This window comes from Balaenoptera ricei, chromosome 1 (genome assembly GCF_028023285.1).
Source record: "Balaenoptera ricei isolate mBalRic1 chromosome 1, mBalRic1.hap2, whole genome shotgun sequence".
Classification (NCBI taxonomy): Eukaryota; Metazoa; Chordata; class Mammalia; order Artiodactyla; family Balaenopteridae; genus Balaenoptera; species Balaenoptera ricei.
This window is the reverse complement of record NC_082639.1, coordinates 99,043,853-99,066,160: the sequence shown is the minus strand read 5'-3', so window position 1 is coordinate 99,066,160 and position 22,308 is coordinate 99,043,853. Positions and strand designations below refer to the sequence as shown.

At 36.6% G+C, this 22,308-nt stretch overlaps 1 protein-coding gene and 1 pseudogene across 3 annotated transcripts in view; one reads left to right on the top strand and one right to left on the bottom strand.

Moving 5' to 3' along the window:
- CTTNBP2NL (CTTNBP2 N-terminal like) overlaps nucleotides 1-22,308 on the bottom strand; it is a 72,435-nt gene that overhangs the window by 41,185 nt on the left and 8,942 nt on the right. Inside the window, exons 2-3 of one of the 3 annotated variants that reach the window (XM_059927805.1) lie at nucleotides 19,114-19,237; nucleotides 16,099-16,206 (exon numbers count right to left, since the gene is read on the bottom strand). In XM_059927805.1, the coding sequence (XP_059783788.1) occupies nucleotides 16,099-16,197 (99 nt within the window). In that variant the 5' untranslated portion in view covers nucleotides 16,198-16,206; nucleotides 19,114-19,237. Of the gene's footprint in view, nucleotides 1-16,098; nucleotides 16,207-18,394; nucleotides 18,421-19,113; nucleotides 19,238-22,308 lie in introns of those variants that run through there. The other 2 variants (XM_059927816.1, XM_059927822.1) reach the window with 2 other exon arrangements.
- Nucleotides 1,026-1,654, top strand: LOC132351166 (small kinetochore-associated protein-like; annotated as a pseudogene).

The window sequence follows — 22,308 nt, the reverse complement described above, 5'->3', positions numbered from 1 at the left end:
AGCCACGTAATAGTCCACCATGTGGATGTACCACCCAATTCATACAGCCATTAACCAAGAGTTTACTTTTTATAGAGAATTTATTGGAGCTAGATCAATATAACTATGTCATCATGGGATGTTTGGTGGGTAATCTGAAGTAACTTACAGAAAATGTTTTTTTCTAAATATACTTTCACATAACACCATATAGACTGTAGCAACTCTCCTCAATAAATAGGTGTCCTGAGATTAATAAATTCAATAAAAGAAACCAATGTTGAATTTTTTAATTCAAAAGCACGAAACAGAAATAACAGTATTTCTACCTATTCTTCAATAACTGGCTCTGGAGCTGCATTCAGATATAGGGGATGTCAGTAATAAATGGAGCCTCCTTTAAAATAAATTTTCTTCCTTTGGTCCAAATTAACACTGAGAAAAATAATGTTTTCTGGGAAATAATAAAGGAATAGTACATTTTGATGTCTATTTCCTGACTATTGATATGATATACTAAAATACAATTTAAATGAGTTAACTTAAAAAGATAATAGTTAAGCTTGTTTCAAATAGATAAACTGCTTTTGTTACTCCTAGGAAAGAGGTAATAATATTCTGTCAGAAGGTGAAGAAAATGTACATATTGTTTTTCTTCTTTGGAAAAATTATTTATCATAAGAAGCCAATAAACTATCAAAACTATTAAAGTCAAAGGATAAAAGTTGCTTTAAAGGAGAGCAGTTCATTAAAGCAGCAGAGGTTTTTTTTCGGGTTTCTCTTTTGGAAATGTTTATGATTTTTAAGTTACAGTTAACTTTTGCCACTGGGAAAATAATTTAATTACTAAACTTTACTCCACAAAATTATAAAGTTAAATTAGAGAATTCTAGTTTCTAAAAAGCCGTAGAACAAAGCTGAAAAAGTTACTCCACATCAATGTACTTGATCTAACAGAAGGTCAATAAGAAAGGGGATGAAGTTTCTTTTTCAGACAATATTTCAGTAAAACAGCAAGGACATAAAAACCAATTAAGTTCTCGGATGAGGCCTGAGGGCAGAAGCAGCAGGCGCCTAGGCCCCAGCAGTGCCACCTCATTATGATGACCAGAGTGGTTAAGACAGTGTACACCCTGCAGCCCTCCTCTGTGCTATAAGCAGTGGCCTGCCCACAGATGCACAAACTCGAGCCACTTCTAAGAACCTATTTCCTGTAAAGTCCAAAGAAGTTGATGTTTCCAGACCTCATTCAGGAGGTTCAGATAACGACGTTACAAAAATCATCAAACCAAGACGAGAGAATGGGCAGGTTAAAGCTACAGACACTGCCACCAGGAAGAGCTACAAACTATTGAGTAAACTGAAATCAGAGGAAGAGCTCAAGGATAAGAACCAGCTCTTAGAGGCCATCAACAAGCAGTTGCACCAAAAGTTGACTGAAACTCAGGGAGAGCTAAAGGACCTGACCTAAAAGGTGGAGCTGCTGGAGAAGTTTCAGGGCAACTGTTTGGCAATTTTGGAGAGCAAGGGTCTCAACCCAGGACAGGTCTTAAAGCTAAAGCTGAAGATGAAAGAAGAAAGGGCCCAGTTCCTGCAACAACAGACCTTATGTAACAGTAAAGTAAATGATTTTACAACAGCCCTTGAGGAAATGGAGCAGCTATTAGAAATGTGATAAAAAGCAGGTGGCCACATGGCTCCCTCTTGGGGATAAACTCTCAGAGGAAGCCCCTTAGGACATCTGCTTCTTGGCCATGATCTTCTAGGACTCACCATTCCCAGAATGAAAACAGTTTCTGCTGTAGGATTAAGGACAGTTTATGCTGGTATGGCAGTTCCTCCTTTAAGCAAGCATTCCCCTTCAGACTGGCCAGCTATCCTGAACCTCACAGTACATAATTGAGGCCTAAGAAGAGAGGGGGCCTGGAAGCTTGGATCAACCTTCTAGGCAACAAAGCAGCACAGCATTAGAATCAGGAGACTAAATCAGCCACAGCCAGAGAATCCGAAAGGTCACATTCAGATGTGCAGGAAGAAACAGTGGAGCACAGGTGCTCCACGGGAGTTATCACTGAGGAGCCCTGCAGTCCCCCCGTAACTTGGAACACATTCTGTCCCATCCTGGTTGGGCTCTATAACCTCACTGTAAATTTATGAACTTGAAGTCACCTGAAATGGCTTAATAAATGGGGTGAAGGTATAGATAGTAATAACACCTATGAAACAATACACCTTGGAGCTTTTAATCTTAAAAAAAAAAAAATTAAGTTCTCAATAGATACAGAAAAAGCACACGACAAAATCTAATATCCATTCCTGATAAAAACTCTCAGCAAACTAGGAATAGTAGGACATTTCCTCAAACTGATAAAGAACATCTATGAAAACCTGCAGCCAGCATATTTAATGATGAAAGACTGAGTGTTTCCTCCCTAAGATCGGGAATAAGACAAAGATATCCACGTTACTTCTACTTGACGTTGTACTAGAGGTTCTAGCCTATGCAACAAGGCAAGAAAAAGAAATGAAAGGAAATCAGATGAGAAAGAAATAAGTAAAATTGTCTTTATTTGCAAACATGATTGTAGAAAATTCAATGAAGTTTATAAAAAAGCTATTAGAACCAATAAGTGAGATTAGGAAGGTTGCAGGATAAAGGATCAATATACAAAATCAATTTCATGTCTGTATAACAGCAATAAACAATCAGAAATTTACATTTAAAACTGCCATTTATAATATCATAAAAATATGAAATAGTGATAAATCTGACAAAAGATGTTAAAGACCTATACAATCAGAACTATAAAGCACTGCTGAGAGATCTAAGTAAATGGAGAGAAGTAACCATGTTCATGGATCATCAAATACAATATTGTTAAGATGGGAATTTTCCCCAAACTGATCTATAGAGTCAATGCAATTCCAATTAAAATTCGAATAGGATTTTTTTGAAAAATTGATAAGCTGATTCTAAAATTTATATGGAAATGCCAAGAACCATGAATAACCAAAACAACTTTCAAAAAGAACACAAGTTGGAGGATTAACACTAACTAATTTTAAGACTTTCATAAAAGGCCACAGTAATCAAGACAATGTAGTATGGGCAACAAGGTAGACAAATAGAGCAATGAAACAGAACAGGGTGTCCAGAAATAAACCCCAAAATATACAGAAAATGGATTGTGACAAAGGTGCCAAGGCCATCTACAGAGGAAGGATAGCCTTTATAACAAATGGGGCTAGAACAACTGAATATCCATATGCAAAAAAAATTTTACTTGATTCATATATTGTACCACATAACAAAATTAACTGAAGTTGTATCACAGACCCAAGTGTAAAACTTAAATCTATAAAATTACAGAAATATGGGAGAAAACCTTTCTGACCTTGGTTTAGGCAAAGATTTCTTATATGACACTAAATCTTAGTTATGTGATACTAAAAGCAAAATCCATAAAAGAAACATTGATAAATTGGACTTCATCAAAATGAAAAATTTATGCTCTTCAAAAGATACAGTTAAGAGTATGAAATGACAAGCCACAGACCGGGAGAAAATACTTGCAAGGCGTATTAAAGTACTTGAATCCAGATATATAAGGAATGCTCAAAACTCAGTAATGAGAAAACAGCTCAATTTAAAAAATGGACAAAAGATCTGAACAAATATTTTACGAAGAAAACAACACAGATGGCAAATAATCACATGGAAAGATGCTCAACATCATTAGTCAATAGGGAAATGCAAATTAAAACTGCAATGAGATATTACATACCTGTTAGAATGCTAAAATTAAAACGACTGGCCATATCAAGTGTTGGTAAAGATGTGGAGCAAATGGAACTCTTATACATGCTGGTGGGGATGTAAATGGTAAAACTACTTTGGAAAACAGTTTGGCAGTTTCCTAAAAAGTTAAACATATTCCAATCCATTTCTAGGTATTCATCCAAAAGAAAGAAAAGCACATTTCCATACAAAGCCTTATATATGAATGTTCATAGCAGCTTTATTTGCAATAGTCCAGGACTGGAAACAATGTAAATGTTCACTAACAGATGAACAGACAAAACAAACTGTGGTACATACATACAATGGACACTACTTGGTAATAAAAGGAATGAACTATCAATACAACATCAACATGGATCTCAAGATAATTATGCTGAGTCAAAGAACCAGGCCCCCCCCCCAAAAAGGTTACGTTCTGTCTGATTCTACTTATATAAAATTCCAGAAAATGTAAACTAATCTCTAGAGGATTAGTGGTTTTGGGGTGGGGGGGTGTGGGGAAGGTTAGCTAAAGGGGTTGCAAAGGGGCACAAGGAAAATTTGAGGGGTGATGGATATGTGTACTATCTTGATTGTAGTAATGGTTTCATGCGGGATATGTATATCAAAACATCAATTTGTATACATTAGATATATGCAGCTTATTGTATGTCAGTTTTACCTCAATAAAGTGAAATTAAAAAACAAAATATAACAAATATGTCAAATCGAGCAATAGAGAAGCAAAGAAATCAATGGAAAAAAAATCAATTTGAAAAAAGTTTCCACAGTGTCTGTACTTCCTGTTCTCATTATAAAGAGAGAGAGAAGGGAATGCAGTATGACATCTGTTCCATGCCCCACAGTACACCCTTAACCCTTGCCAGCTGTCTCAAAATACATGCTTTTGGTTGTGAGGGTGGGGATGGATCAACTCAAAACCATCAATTCCCATAAGAAAAACAAGCTACAGTGCAAGCCCTTCTGATAACAAAGATTTAATTTAAAATGCTCATCTTTCTTATGAAGGACAGCATATTATCAGTACATCTTGCTTTATGGAATATATACCTTTGTTCCTAAATGGATGAACTTTAAAACTTATGCTCTAATAATAACAACTAACAGTAAATGAGCACTGAGTATGTCGATTAGCATTTGCTATCTCATTTAATTCTTGTGATAACCGTACCATTCTACCATATAGCTTAACAGGGTAAGTAACTGGTCTACGATCACACAGCAATTAAATGGCAGAGCTCAAACCTAAGTATGTCTGATATGAACGCTCATGCTCTTAACAGCTACACTTAACTGAATGTTCTAGTTGATAGTTTTGTAGAGTGCCTAGTAATTATCTTTATGCTTCTTTTTTGAAAAGCTAGGATTTCATGTATGCACATTACTCAGAGAGTAGGAATAAAAAATATCAGCAATTCCAACTATATAAAACACATAAAAACTTGGCCCCAAATGGCCACTGATTAATTCCCTTCTAAAAACATGTTTCATAGTAAAGGTTATGAATGTAAATCTAAAAACCCCGTAATTCAATTCCCTAAATAAAGTTCTACTTGCTTCCTAATATCCCAGTTCTTATCCACGCAGAAACTGGACTTCTTTCAGTTATAAGCTTATGTTCATGTGATGTTTATTAAAGATTTAAACTACCTACTCCAATCCTAAAAGCTCTTCCTAAAAACATCTATCAAAATGGGATCATTTTTGGTCAAAGAACTGTTAGGTCCAGGCTTATGGGTGACAAAGAATGCTTCAACTTTGAGTACATTTAAGTATATTCATGGATCTGTTATTTTTTTTTAATGCAAACACACTTGACAAGCTTACTAGCATAGGACAATGCATGTTTTTTGCTAAATTCAATGTAACTTTCCTCATCTCAGACCAGCCTTTATAATAATCTGCTTCCATAATAAGCACAAGGCCATGACCAGAAGCAGATGTCAGATTCAACCTACAGTGAACTTGTATTTGTGTTTTTCTTGAGCCACAGCACCTTCCATAACTTTTGTTTGTTCTATATTTTTGGCACTGCCACAAGATCCTTATAATTATTATTATTTTAAGAATATTTTTGGCAAACGTAAATCATTTATTGTTAACACAGACATATATGTAACATTTAGATTTTTTATTTTTAATTCTGGCTGTTTAAAAAACTCACAGTAGTTAAATATTATAGTCTCATACTCTAAATATATTTCTAACTTTGTCCTGTCTACAACATTTTTGTCCGTAAATTTTCTTGCCTGGGGAATTCTGCAATGGCCTTTGGCCAAAACCAACAAATTTATATCCTAGATGTTAAAAGAGTTATACCTGTTTTATGACTGAGGCATCAGTGGAAAGGAATTCAAGACTCTAAGCTAATTCTATGTGAAAGTTGTAATACTTTACCATTTATTATTGCAGAAGCAATTTAAAGAATGCTTTAAAATAAAATGATACTAATACAGGGTAGATTCTACTTAGTCATAGCTAAGTGTAGTTTGCATCAGATCTGAGACATGCAGATATAACATACCCAATGTGGAAGACTCAAACTATTTAATCTGACTTTTTATTGGCAGCCAAATCTATTTTCCAAATTTTAAAAATTAAGGTTCCCTCATCTTCTTCTAGAGTAGTCAGACCCTGCTGGGAAGCTTTCCCTAGATTTTCTTAGAATTAATGAACTCGGCCTCTCTTGCTGAACTGTGTGGTTCCACCCCAAACTCCCCTGGACAGTTCATGAGCAATGTAATCTGTTTTCACTGTGGAAGGGATTCCCATAGTGTTCTCATTCATGAAAATAAAGTGGTCAGATCAACGGGAGAGACTTTCATGAAGAAGGCTTTTCTCTGATGTAATCCTTCCTAAAATAGAAAATCACTTTATATAAAGTTCAATTAGGACCAAATACAGTATAAATGGCCTCTGTAACAATTAGACTTCAAATACAGAAAAGGCTGAATATTACATTATTTTCTATTGACTTCTCTGGTTCTATGCCAAACATGTCTAGGCTGCAACAGAAGACTGAGGAGGCTCACTCTTCTGTAAAATTTTGGGGAGAAAAAGAATTACGGGGGCTCTACAAGGGTGTAGTTGCAATCTGAAACTTTGCAGAAATTTTGGAAAATGAATGAAGCTCTTTTACAATTATAACTTTATAGGTAGGATTTACTTACAAACTACAGGAAATTTTATAATACATCCTTACATAAATCTAACCCTTGCCAATGTGACCTACTATTTATTTAACAGCAACAGTGAACCATATGGTTTTGTTCAGAGATGCAAGATTAAAGAATAGATTTTATGTCTAAGAAAAATCTCTTTTAAAGGTAAGGAGAAAAAAAGATAAGCTTTTTTTTCACTTAAACATAAAGGAGAGGGATATTAACCAAGATGGCGGAGTAGAAGGACGTGCTGTCACTCCCTCTTGCGAGAGCACCAGAATCACAACTGACTGCTGGACCATCATTGACAGGAAGACCCTGGACTTCACCAAGGAGGATACCCCACGTCCAAGGACAGAGGAGAAGCCACAGTGAGACGGTAGGAGGGGCGCAAGCAGAGTAAAATCAAACCCCGTAACTGCTGGGTGGGTGACTCACAGACTGGCGAACACTTATACCACAGAAGTCCACCCACTGGAGTAAAGGTTCTGAGCCCCACGTCAGGCTTCCCAACCTGGGGGTCAGGCAACGGGAGGAGGAATTCCTAGAGAATCAGACTTTGAAGCCTAGTGGGAATTGGATTGCAGGACTTTGACGGGACTGGGGGAAACAGAGACCCCACTCTTGGAGGGCACACACAAAGTAATGTGTGCATCAGGACCCAGGGGAAGGAGCAGTGAGCCTGGGGGAGACTGAACCAGACCTACCTGCTGGTGTTGGGGGGTCTCCTGCAGAGGCGAGTGGTGGCTCTGTTTCACCGTGGGGATAAGGACACTGGCAGCAGAGGTTCTGGGAAGTTCTCCTTGGCGTGAGCCCTCCCAGAGTCTGCCATTAACCCCACCAAAGAGCACGGGTAGGCTCCAGTGTTGGGTTGCCTCAGGCAAAACAGCCAACAGGGAGGGAACCCAGCCCCACCCATCAACAGTCAAGTGGATTAAGGTTTTACTGAGCTCTGACCGCCACAGCAACAGGGAGGGAACCCAGCCCCACCCATCAACAGTCAAGTGGATTAAGGTTTTACTGAGCTCTGACCGCCACAGCAACAGTCAGCTCTACCCACCACCAGAGCCTCCCATCAAGCCTCTTAGATAGCCTCAACCACCAGAGGGCAGACAACAGAAGCAAGAAAAACTATAATCCTGCAGCCTGTGGACCAAAAACCACAGTTACAGAAAGACAGAGAAGATGAAAAGGCAGAGGGCTATGTACCAGATGAAGGAACAAGAAAAAACCCCAGAAAAACAACTAAATGAAGTGGAGATAGGCAACCTTCCAGAAAAAGAATTCAGAATAATGATAGTGAAGATGATCCAGGACCTTGGAATAAGAATGGAGGCAAAGATTGAGAAGATGCAAGAAATGATTAACAAAGACCTAGAAGAATTAAAGAACAAACAAACAGAGATGACCAATACAATAACTGAAATGAAAACTACACTAGAAGGAATCAATAGCAGAATAACTGAGGCAGAAGAACGGATAAGTGACCTGGAAGACAGAATGATGGAATTCACTGCTGCGGAACAGACTAAAGAAAAAAGAATGAAAAGAAATGAAGACAGCCTAAGAGACCTCTGGGATAACATTAAACGCAACAACATTCGCATTATAGGGGTCCCAGAAGGTGAAGAGAGAGAGAAAGGACCAGAGAAAATATTTGAAGAGATTATAGTCGAAAACTTCCCTAACATGGGAAAGGAAATAGCCACCCAAGTCCAGGAAGCGCAGAGAGTCCCATACAGGATAAACCCAAGGAGAAACACGCCGAGACACATAGTAATCAAAGTGGCAAAAATTAAAGACAAAGAAAAATTATTGAAAGCAGCAAGGGAAAAACGACAAATAACATACAAGGGAACTCCCATAAGGTTAACAGCTGATTTCTCAGCAGAAACTCTGCAAGCCAGAAGGGAGTGGCATGATATACTTAAAGTGATGAAAGGGAAGAACCTACAACCAAGATTACTCTACCCGGCAAGGATCTCATTTAGATTTGATGGAGAAATCAAAAGCTTTACAGACAAGCAAAAGCTAAGAGAATTCAGCACCACCAAACCAGCTCTACAACAAATGCTAAAGGAACTTCTCTAAGTGCGAAACACAAGAGGAGAAAAGGACCTACAAAAACAAACCCAAAACAATTAAGAAAATGGTCATAGGAACATACATATCGATAATTACCTTAAACGTGAATGGATTAAATGCCCCAACCAAAAGACATAGACTGGCTGAATGGATACAAAAACAAGACCCATATATATGCTGTCTACAAGAGACCCACTTTAGACCTAGGGACACATACAGACTGAAAGTGATGGGATGGAAAAAGATATTCCATGCAAATGGAAATCAAAAGAAAGCTGGAGTAGCTATACTCATATCAGATAAAATAGACTTTAAATTAAAGAATGTTACAAGAGACAAGGAAGGACACTACATAATGATCCAGGGATCAATCCAAGAAGAAGATATAACAATTATAAATATATATGCACCCAACATAGGAGCACCTCAATACATAAGGCAACTGCTAACAGCTATAAAAGAGGAAATCGACAGTAACACAATAATAGTGGGGGACTTTAACACCTCACTTACACCAATGGACAGATCATCCAAAATGAAAATAAATAAGGAAACAGAAGCTTTAAATGACACAATAGACCAGATAGATTTAATTGATATATATCGGACATTCCATCCAAAAACAGCAGATTACACGTTCTTCTCAAGTGCACACGGAACATTCTCCAAGATAGATCACATCTTGGGTCACAAATCAAGCCTCAGTAAATTTAAGAAAATTGAAATCATATCAAGCATCTTTTCTGACCACAACGCTATGAGATTAGAAATGAATTACAGGGAAAAAAACGTAAAAAGGACAAACACATGGAGGCTAAACAATACGTTACTAAATAACCAAGAGATCACTGAAGAAATCAAAGAGGAAATCAAAAAATACCTAGAGACAAATGACAATGAAAACACGACGACCCAAAACCTATGGGATGCAGCAAAAGCAGTTCTAAGAGGGAAGTTTATAGCTATACAAGCCTACCTAAAGAAACAAGAAAAAGCTCAAGTAAACAATCTAACCTTACACTTAAAGAAACTAGAGAAAGAAGAACAAACAAAACCCAAAGTTAGCAGAAGGAAAGAAATCATAAAGATCAGAGCAGAAATAAATGAAATAGAAACAAAGAAAACAATAGCAAAGATCAATAAAACTAAAAGTTGGTTCTTTGAGAAGATAAACAAAATTGATAAACCATTAGCCAGACTCATCAAGAAAAAGAGGGAGAGGACTCAAATCAATAAAATCAGAAATGAAAAAGGAGAAGTTACAACAGACACTGCAGAAATACAAAGCATCCTAAGAGACTACTACAAGCAACTTTATGCCAATAAAATGGACAACCTGGAAGAAATGGACAAATTCTTAGAAAGGTATAACCTTCCAAGACTGAACCAGGAAGAAATAGAAAATATGAACAGACCAATCACAAGTAATGAAATTGAAACTGTGATTAAAAATCTTCCAACAAACAAAAGTCCAGGACCAGATGGCTTCACAGGTGAATTCTATCAAACATTTAGAGAAGAGCTAACACCCATCCTTCTCAAACTCTTCCAAAAAATTGCAGAGGAAGGAACACTCCCAAACTCATTCTATGAGGCCACCATCACCCTGATACCAAAACCAGACAAAGACACTACAAAAAAAGAAAATTACAGACCAATATCACTGATGAATATAGATGCAAAAATCCTCAACAAAATACTAGCAAACAGAATCCAACAACACATTAAAAGGATCATACACCACGATCAAGTGGGATTTATCCCAGGGATGCAAGGATTCTTCAATATACGCAAATCAATCAATGTGATACACCATATTAACAAATTGAAGAATAAAAACCATATGATCATCTCAATAGATGCAGAAAAAGCTTTTGACAAAATTCAACACCCATTTCTGATAAAAACTCTCCAGAAAGTGGGCATAGAGGGAACCTACCTCAACATAATAAAGGCCATATATGACAAACCCACAGCAAACATCATTCTCAATGGTGAAAAACTGAAAGCATTTCCTCTAAGATCAGGAACGAGACAAGGATGTCCACTCTCACCACTATTATTCAACATAGTTTTGGAAGTCCTAGCCACGGCAATCAGAGAAGAAAAAGAAATAAAAGGAATACAAATTGGAAAAGAAGAAATAAAACTGTCACTGTTTGCGGATGACATGATACTATACATAGAGAATCCTAAAACTGCCACCAGAAATCTGCTAGAGCTAATTAATGAATATGGTAAAGTTGCAGGATACAAAATTAATGCACAGAAATCTCTTGCATTCCTATACACTAATGATGAAAAATCTGAAAGAGAAATTATGGAAACACTCCCATTTACCATTGCAACAAAAAGAATAAAATACCTAGGAATAAACCTACCTAGGGAGACAAAAGACCTGTATGCAGAAAACTATAAGACACTGATGAAAGAAATTAAAGATGATACCAACAGATGGAGAGATATACCATGTTCTTGGATTGGAAGAATCAACATTGTGAAAATGAGTATACTACCCAAAGCAATCTACAGATTCAATGCAATCCCTATCAAATTACCAATGGCATTTTTTACGGAGCTAGAACAAATCATCTTAAAATTTGTATGGAGACACAAAAGACCCCGAATAGGCAAAGCAGTCTTGAGGCAAAAAAATGGAGCTGGAGGAATCAGACTCCCTGACTTCAGACTATACTACAAAGCTACAGTAATCAAGACAATATGGTACTGGCACAAAAACAGAAACATAGATCAATGGAACAAGATAGAAAGCCCAGAGATTAACCCACGCACCTATGGTCAACTAATCTATGACAAAGGAGGCAAAGATATACAATGGAGAAAAGACAGTCTCTTCAATAAGTGGTGCTGGGAAAACTGGACAGCTACATGTAAAAGAATGAAATTAGAATACTCCCTAACACCATACACAAAAATAAACTCAAAATGGATTAGAGACCTAAATATAAGACTGGACACTATAAAACTCTTAGAGGAAAACATAGGAAGAACACTCTTTGACATAAATCACAGCAAGATCTTTTTTGATCCACCTCCTAGAGTAATGGAAATAAAAACAAAAATAAACAAGTGGGACCTAATGAAACTTCAAAGCTTTTGCACAGCAAAGGAAACCATAAACAAGACGAAAAGACAACCCTCAGAATGGGAGAAAATATTTGCAAATGAATCAACGGACAAAGGATTAATCTCCAAAATATATAAACAGCTCATTCAGCTCAATATCAAAGAAACAAACACCCCAATCCAAAAATGGGCAGAAGACCTAAATAGACATTTCTCCAAAGAAGACATACAGACGGCCACGAAGCACATGAAAAGATGCTCAACATCACTAATTATTAGAGAAATGCAAATCAAAACTACAATGAGGTATCACCTCACTCCTGTTAGAATGGGCATCATCAGAAAATCTACAAACAACAAATGCTGGAGAGGGTGTGGTGAAAAGGGAACCCTCTTGCACTGTTGGTGGGAATGTAAATTGATACAGCCACTATGGAGAACAATATGGAGGTTCCTTAAAAAACTAAAAATAGAATTACCATATGACCCAGCAATCCCACTACTGGGCATATACCCAGAGAAAACCGTAATTCAAAAAGACACATGCACCCGAATGTTCAGTGCAGCACTATTTACAATAGCCAGGTCATGGAAGCAACCTAAATGCCCATCAACAGACAAATGGATAAAGAAGATGTGGTACATATATACAATGGAATATTACTCAGCCATAAAAAGGAACGAAATTGAGTCATTTGTTGAGACGTGGATGGATCTAGAGACTGTCATACAGAGTGAAGTAAGTCAGAAAGAGAAAAACAAATATCGTATATTAATGCATGTATGCGGAACCTAGAAAAATGGTACAGATGAGCCAGTTTGCAGGGCAGAAGTTGAGACACAGATGTAGAGAATGGACATATGGACACCAAGGGGGGAAAACTGCGGTGGGGTGGGGATGGTGGTGTGCTGAATTGGGCGATTGGGATTGACATGTATACACTGATGTGTATAAAACTGATGCCTAATAAGAACCTGCAGTATAAAAAAACAAACAAAACAACTAATACTAAACTTTCATTGGGTTATTTGTATGGAAACATGTTAATATAAATGTTTCAGACATTAAAAAAAAAAAAAAACATAAAGGAAGAACCAATCATAGCTATTTAGGACAAAGACCAAAACCTTTTCAATCAACTAAGCATGAATTAAGAAAGAATACTAAAAGGAAGAAAATTACTGAGCTGTCATATTAGTCCAAGAAGAGCAAGTGTTTGTTGTTAAGCAAGAGCTATATAGAAAGAATGCAGTGAAATCTTGACATACTACAGAACCAAAAACAAACAAAAATAACAAAAAAACCAAGCCAAAACAAAAACCTACTCCACAAATAAAACGAGATTTCATTTTAACTTTAAGAATCTGGTATGGCAGTTGCTTTTCTCAAAGGACTGAAACAATTTTGACCCCCAGCTGCTACTTATTTTATCTAACAATAGACTATTTAAAGATGTATTACTTCTGGTGAAGCTATTCATTTCACCTAAACTGCCTATAGTTTAAGCCTCAGAAGAGAACTTTACCACCTACAGGCTGTACGCACAGACTAAACACAACACTTGTGCCTGATTCTGAATGGTATCTTATATCAAAATGCTCTCTTAATTATAGCTCTTGCTTCTCAAGCTGCTCTTTCAACTTGTCAGAAGCTGCCTAAAGTAACTAAAATTGGATTCACGCAGAAAAAAATTTTTTTAGGAAAACATATGCAACAAGCACCTTAGCATCTGTTAACATTAAAACCAGAAGGCAGTCTGTTTAAGCACACATAGGGCAGGCTGTAAAATTTAATAATTCACAACATTCATTTTGAAATATTATGGCAATCTTTTAAAACAATGGCATACATTTCATCTGTTCAACAACTATTTATTGAGCATCTATATGCTCAATAAAACAAACATAAAGCTCCACAGGTCTGTATCATTTCTAAAGCTAAAAAGCAAAGAGAAAATAAGGTCATCCTCTAATTTTTCGTTAGAGGCAGCCATTCCCCAACCCCTACCCCAATTATGAGAGGGTTGAGGCCCAGAAGTTTTTGTATAACTCAACTGCGATATTTACAGGAAAATTCTTCCTGGAGTCCCAGTGCAAACAGGGACAGATCCTCAGGTGAGGCTATTTAACACATGCTGCCAAGCTATTGTAGTTTTCTAAAATCTGACTGCTATTTATAATAATGCTGCTCCGGGAAAATGCTTTCTGAGTTCTAAAAGGACACGAACAATGCACTTTCTAGTTCAGCCTAGGCAGTGGAACTCTTCCAGGTCTAAGCTGATAATTCCTGTGGAGAGGAGAGCCAGAGGTCTCAGATGAGAAGGGAAGGAAGCAGGAAAAACAACAGGCATTAGGAGTGAGGATTAGGAATGCACTCAAACTTTCCTCAGTCCTTCTTTTTCTTTTCTCTTGATTGATCAGATAAACATGTGAAAATAAATGGGAGGGTGTCCTGGGTTTAATCAGGTTAGGACTACTGGTAATAGTGGGATGGGGTTATGAGAAATAGAATAGTTTTCAGGGACGTACAGGGAAAGGATGAGAAATCCCCAATAGTGACAAAAGGGGAAGACCTGTGGATGTGGCAGAAATGAGTCACCAAGCAGAGGGAACATTTTTATGTAATATATGTTGGCAGGGGAGTCATTAAAAAGTCAGGCACTGTTGAGGGCACACTAGAGACATCAATTCAAATGATTAGCTACCACTGACTGTTGCTTGGATATGGGGTACATGATATGTACTGAGAGAATATAAATAAAGGGAGAAGAAATGAATCCTACATTGTTGGAGTATTTGTAATGTCATGCAAATTATAATGTTACACAGAAATACTAGTTATTAATCATTTCTTTTTAATACAGACCAAGGAAGCTTTGTTTCAGACAGACTGAATGACTTTACCAAGGTCACACAGTCATGCTTAGTGGCATGACAGGCAAAGACTCGGGCAATGAACTTTATCACATGACTAGACACGTGTCAAAGCCATAAACAGATGATCCCCAGGGACACCATGCAAAACAAGACTGAAGTAAGTGGGAAAAGGAAAATAAGTCAGACTCTACCCCCATACCAGAAGGGGACTAACTGCCTCATGCACTTCGGAGAAATGAAACCACTGGAAATGGTGCCTTTGTCCAGTAGGGGGCCTGGATAAGTGGAAATCACTTATCACACATTACAAAGCTCTAAGGGAAAACAAAAAAGCCATAGTTTTTCGGCAGAGACTATGCTTTCTTCAGCATGCCCAAGTCTCATCTTCTTTGGCCATTTCTCCTCTCCTATGGGGGTATCATCTTCCTACTATTCACACGGATAGCCTTAAGCTCTTTTCTTCCCCTCTCCAAATCTGATTTCAAGACAGATTGGGAAACATCCTTACCAAGGTATAAAAGATTCAAGACCCTTTAAAGGAGTTATGCTCTCTTGATTTTTTTTTTTACGTAGACTTTTTTAGAGTAGTTTTGGGTTCACAGCAAAATTGAGTGGAAAGTAGAGTTGCCATCTACCACCCCCCAGCCCCGTGTATTTTAACAGATATCAAATACTGAAAAAAAAGTAAGGATTCTTAATCTGGGATCTAGGGAATCTATTCACGGTCTTAATGGGGTCCTTGATCTGTCAGATATTATATCCTGAATTATGGTATATGCGTGTATATAGATTTTTTAGGAAACAGGTCTCATCAAGTTCTCAAGGGGTTGGCATTCAGAAACAGCTAACGCTACTAAGCTAAAGAATGAAGTTCAAAGTCTAGACATCAGGTAGAGAGACTAAAGGAACTATTTGGAAGCAGAAAGGCTTCATCAGTGTCCCAAAATCATACCATACAGGTGGCTGCTATAGCAAGTATTGATATATATACCCAGGCCTCTCAACTTCAACTGGGGCTATAGAAATATCCTAGTTAACCAATGATATGGCTTTCAAACATATGATGACCACTCTCTCTCTCTCTCTCTCTTTTTTTTTTAAACATACCTTTAAAGCTTCTATAACAAGGTCCCTTGCTTCAAGCTCTCCTTCAAGAATACTGAATAGTGTTAGGAGTTCTGGCTTGCTGAGTTTTTCCAGATTCATCCTGAAAGCCTAAAACAAGGACAACAATCAGATAATCTCCAGAAGACAGAGTTAATTTGATACTATTAAAGAAAAAATAAAGTGAGACAGGTAAGAAAAGAGCAACAATTAGAGTAGAAAATACTTTAAGAAAGGAAATGGTTATAATTAAATGGAAAAATAAGAACTTTCTGATGTTAATCATAAACTGAGCAGTAAAAGAAAATAAAATTCATTTTAATTATTGATTTCATCACCATTCACAAAGATCAAATTTTCATCATTTTTCCTCCAGGCATATAAACAAACATCCTAGAAGATCTCAGAAAGAATTAGTCACTAATTTTGTTCACTAGACGTTCAGGTAAAGTTTTGTTACAATGAATACTATTTCAATGAAAAATTGTTTGACCACGAAAAGATATCCCAGTTTTAGATAACTGAATTCCAAAACTGTATATAAAACATTGTGGGATCCCTCTGAAACTGGCTGAAATGAATTTGAGCAAAGATAATGTTTGGTGGGAGTAAGGGAGAAATTTGTCTTTTAAATTGTCTACTTTCGCAGAGAACATCTATCACAATGTTTATATTTCATATAGTAAAATAAGACTTAAATGCAACCATGTACAAATGTACTTTTAAATGACTGCTTAAAATATATTGTTTAAACATCTTAATTGGCCAGGCTACTATAAACTGAATTTATTTGACTTCACAAGTTCTATGAACTTAACATTTCTATGAAATCTTGCATCTTTCAAAATATGTTAAATGGCGAATTACATGGCACAAACTCAGTCCTTTCCATAAGATTAATTTCTCACAAACCACACATAGATAGAAGTTAGACGGCGTACAATCTTGGAAGGATCTTCTGACCATTGTGTATGGTAAGATACATTTCATAACTTCTAAAGTAGAGCAAGTACTATTTTCCCTCTTCCACTCTTTACTTCTAAATTGCCACTCTCATATAGTTTTTTTTTTAAAGTGAATCACAACATGACTAGTTCACACACCCTCCAGTAACTCCCAACTCCTATGAGCACATTAAATTTTAGGAGGCACACAAAAGAGTCATTGATTCCTTCCAGAGCTACTGCCTTTAAGCGAAGGAGAGCATGTAGAAAATGCATACTTCACTGTGTTGTTAGATGTTGCTCCAGGACACACTGTACAAATCTTTTGCCACATGGTAAAACGTGTTCAATGTAACTTCAGCTCTAACTGCTAACTTTCTAACTGGTGAGGGCTAGCGACTAGTAAGCGATTCTCACATTCGCACTTCAGTATTAGAGAGCCCTCACAACAGTTACTTTAAAAATAAAAGCTAAAAAAAAATTAAAAAAACAAAAAAACAACAAACCTAATAAAGCTACACTTAACATAAGATGGTATGCTGGAAAAAACACATGGCTTTGCAGTCAGATAGATGCCAGGTCAACATCTTCCTAGTTGTGTGACTGGGCAAGTTTTCTGATTCTCAGTTTTCTTAACTGTGAAAGTGAAATGATGATATCTAACTCATAGGACTGTTGTAAAGATTGAGTTAATAAATATAAAATATCTTGCCAAGTTCCTGATAGAAGCTGATCAATGGTTTAATTATTAAGAACTACTATCCTCTCTCACTTTCCAAAAGAATTCCAAGGAAGGCATTACCAAAATTGGGGGCAGCCAAGATCAATTACTTCAGAAATAAGTGACTCTGGCTGCCTTTTGTAGTTGGGAACCACAAATGAAGAAGGATGATAGCATCCTGGAGTGAATAATGATGAGGAATTTAAACTACCATTTGAGTCACACTGGTTTCTTAGATGAAACCCTTCCCCCAATTCCTGATGGTTTCATGTTTTAATCTCTCTCAAGGAGATTATAAGGCAGAGAAAAAAATCCTATCATTTTATTCCTTTTCTCACCCCTCCCCTGATGTTAAGCAGAATAATGGGCACTTGGTAAAGGCGCTCCATAAATACCAACTGCACTGAGTAAATCAACTAGGAATAGAGCTAAAAATGATAGTGTTTACACATATTACTCTTTTTTCCTTCAATATCTTTATATTCCTTAAACATTCTCATTTAGAAATCTAAAACTGTGGCTTAAGGATGCAGTGTGATATAATAAAATATAATAGACCGGGAGTGAAGAGTATAGAGTTTTAGTCTCAGCTCTGCTACTAAACAGCTATATTGCTTTGAGAAAAAAAAATTACCTAGTTGCTCTGGCATTGAGTTTCCTCACAGGTAAAATAAAACAGACTAGATAATCTCCAAAGTCCTTCATGGTTCCATTCTAAGCTTTCATGAGTGAAAATCAAGAATTATTTGTTAGAGAAATCAATTAAATAAAAATTACAGGTAAATATACAAGGAACTAAAACAGACTGTACCTAAATCACACTTTTTGATCTGTTGTGATACATATACGTCCTCATAAAAGAGTGAAATTGAAACAACCTTAAGTCACTTTAATTATAAAACAGTCTAGCCTAGGCAAGAAAAAATTCTATTATTTGTCAATGGCATAAAGAACAATATTCATGTTACCTCTACATTTGTAAATAACTTCTGCACACAAATTTTAATATCTGGAACATTTTGCTAATGTATCAACTTATTTAGCTTGGTGTCTACATGAAATAAATATAATACAAATACAACACAGTAGGGGAAAAAAAGGGCCACAGCTGTGTAATTCAAACCCAAGAGGTCTGTTTTCGCATATTCCTATAACCATTCTTTATAAATATTAAAATTTAGCAGTTCTTTGCTGTCCTTTACATTTGAATCTAATTTTAACACACAACACATTGCAGTAACTTTTTGTCCGAAATATAAATGAACGATAGTAAAACTGCATTATGTTTTAGTATGGCAGTGATATTCCTGGGGGTGGTATGAGGGTGGGGATGGGGATGGGGGTGATACTGACCTGATAACTGGCAGTCACACTTTAGTCCTCAAGTATAAATTCTTAAAGTTTTCTTCAGTTAAAATTTGGGAAAATTGACAAATATATTTAAAATGTCATCAGCATGGTGGAAAAATCTCCAATGCTGCAAAATAATAAGAAATTTATTGTCTATGTGACCATACTATAAACAATTGGTAAATCCCAAGAATGTCAACTGTCATTATAGCTGATGAGGCCTGACAGCTGTTGGTTGATACAGACAAGAAAGAAGAAAATAGCCACTTCTTCAAGTTGAAGCTGAGTAATATAGGAAAAAATATCAGGAATCTGACTTCCCTTTTGCAATCATAATTAGGGAAGGTGAGGTCTTTCAAAATCTTTTCACTGTCATTTCAAGGACTATTTTATGAATGTCCCCAGAAGAAACTGACTTTCTCTCCCTGAATTGATAAAAGCTTATTTGCTTGAATCACCATGACTTATGCACAATGCACTCAGATAAAAAAAATAACATAATTACAACTGAACTTTTCAAACTGCCAAATTTGTGTAAGGAAAATTCTCATCCCCTCATCTCTTGCCAATCAGTAAACAAACAAATCAATCTGTCACCACCTCAACTTTGTAGGGCTTATTACTCATCCCAGCTTCTACTTTTTCCCATTTATTTTCAAATATTAAATGTTGAATTATATGTAACTTTTGGTTTATGTTTTTCTAATAGTGTATTAGAGCCTGCAAACTTAAACAAAAAAGATAGGCCCAAATTTTTATTTGATAAAACATAAATTTTGTCTTGTATTTAAGGTATTTAAAGTACCAAGTCCATTCGACTCCAGTTTCTGCCAATATATAAATTATATGGTCTAAGATTTTCAGAAAAAGGCTGTTTCTAACTCCATATTCATTATCAGAAATATGACTGCCAGATTTTTGGCATGTTACATTGTAGTCTACAGACTCATTCTCCACTTATTTTCTAAATGAGCTGTTACTTGTCATTGTCTGTTAAGTAACTGTGAAAGACAAGATCATTTCAACCAGATGCTCAGCTCATTCCTTCTGGTAGAATCTCTCCAAGACCCAACTTTCCTTAAAGTTTAGATGTAGATATTTCTGCCTAAGGAATGCTACAGTCTATAAATTTGAAATAAAAACCACCTGTGGACAAGTTGTCTGTATATATTATCATACACTGTGGTACAGCTAGCTGTAGCTATATTAAGCTTTATAGTTTTCTCAATTAAAAAAATATATAAGCATATATAATAAAAAGTTACACATATTTTAATACCCTGGAAAAATTAGCCTATTTATAGATTAGGTATGAAACTTGTTTTTAAGTTATTAATAAATGATTTCAAACATGAGTTTGCCCAGCTTACAATATGGTCTATTCACATGCTACTTCCCACCAAGTCAGGGCCAACAGCCAGGAGAGCATGAATCTCTTCTTTTTTTTTTTTTTTTTTAATAAATTTATTTATTTATTTTTGGCTGCATTGGGTCTTCGTTGCTGCACGGGTTTTCTCTACTTGCGGCCAGCGGAGGCTACTCTTCGTTGTGGTGCGTGGGCTTCTCATCACGGTGGCTTCTTTTGTTGTGGAGCTCGGGCTCTAGGCATGCAGGCTTCAGTAGTTGTGGCGTGTGAGCTCAGTAGTTGTGGCTCACGGGATCTAGAGCGCAGGCTCGGTAGCTGTGGCGCACGGGCTTAGTTGCTCCGCGGCATGTGGGATCTTCCCGGACCAGGGCTTGAACCCGTGTCCCCTGCATTGGCAGGAGGATTCTTAACCACTGCACCACCAGGGAAGTCCATGAATCTCTTCTGTATGAACTTTCATGTGCCAACAGCCACAGAAATTATGGGTATCAAGGAGGACACTGGCTCTGCACCTCCACTGTACCTCCTGAACAGCAGTGCTCATTTTGCTATGGAGGTATGCTGCTCTGGCTCTGTTCATTTTATTCTAGCCTTTTCCCTTGACCCAACATCCACTCATTCTGGTTCTGGTTGTGCCTCTTCCTTCTTGAGGAAGTCTCAGCTTTTGCTCTGGAACTCATTCTTTGATAGCAGGCATTGTTGCCTTTTTACCACATGGAGATTGGGTGGCAGAAAAAGAAACACCCCAGTTGCTACAACTATGTAAGGAGTAAGGCAGGGCAGGGTGGAGTACACGTAGATGTTTGTCTATCTAGTATCTGGGTGTGTGTATGTCTTTATGTGGAACTGAAGGCTTTATTTCTATGTGGTGGGTAATGTGGGACAGGAAAGAGAGAAAACATTTTTAAGGTGAGTCTCAGATATTTCTGGACATAGAAGCACCTCAAAAAAAACTACATAAATCTTTTTTTTTTAAATCCACTTGGCTAGCACCAAAAAAAAAAAAAAAAAGAATTCAGTTATTTTACCCAAGAGATCACTCTTGCAAAACTGGATAAAAATCACTTCTTTCCTATATACTCAGATATCAAATTAAAGAAATTTATACTTGGGCTACAGCTGACTAAAATTCAGGCCATTCAGTTAAGTTTTTAGTATCAGTGATAAGGGATTAGCACGGATGTAAAGCAAACTTGCTGCAATTATGTAAAGACTCTTTCCAGTACATATAAGCAAAACCAAAATTTGGGAGGCCAGTTAATTCTAAAAATTCAAAGAGTCAACACTGACATACAAAATGGCTGTTTTGACAGCTTTCCATTAGATAATGTACTTCCTTAAGAACCCAGTATATATGAAATTAAAAAAAATAAACACGTCACATTTATAAATACCAAATCTAAAATGGACAAAAGTGCACTGCTATTTTTAAAAAAATGTATCCAAAGCAACCTCCTATCTGAGGGTGGAAGGTGTTGACACATTACCTTGACTATCTCAAGATTTAGCCTTCCCACCCTCTGGCACTTCTGGTTTTTCATAAAGGTTATTTATGCGTTTGGGGGTAAGAGAGTGACAACATTCCAAACTGTACCTCTCATTCCACTTTTGGCATTTTAGGATTAGGCTAGTAAAGAAAAACTTGTCAAAATATTATCAGAAAATAAATTTTCTCATCACGAAAGCAGATCTTTTGTACATTTACTACAGACAGTTGTTTCTGCTATTATTATTTACAGATTCTAAAACCAAGATAGAAAAACAAACCTTTTAACTGAATTCTACAGTACTATGCAATAAAAGCTTTACTACAAATGTCAAATCAATCTTCT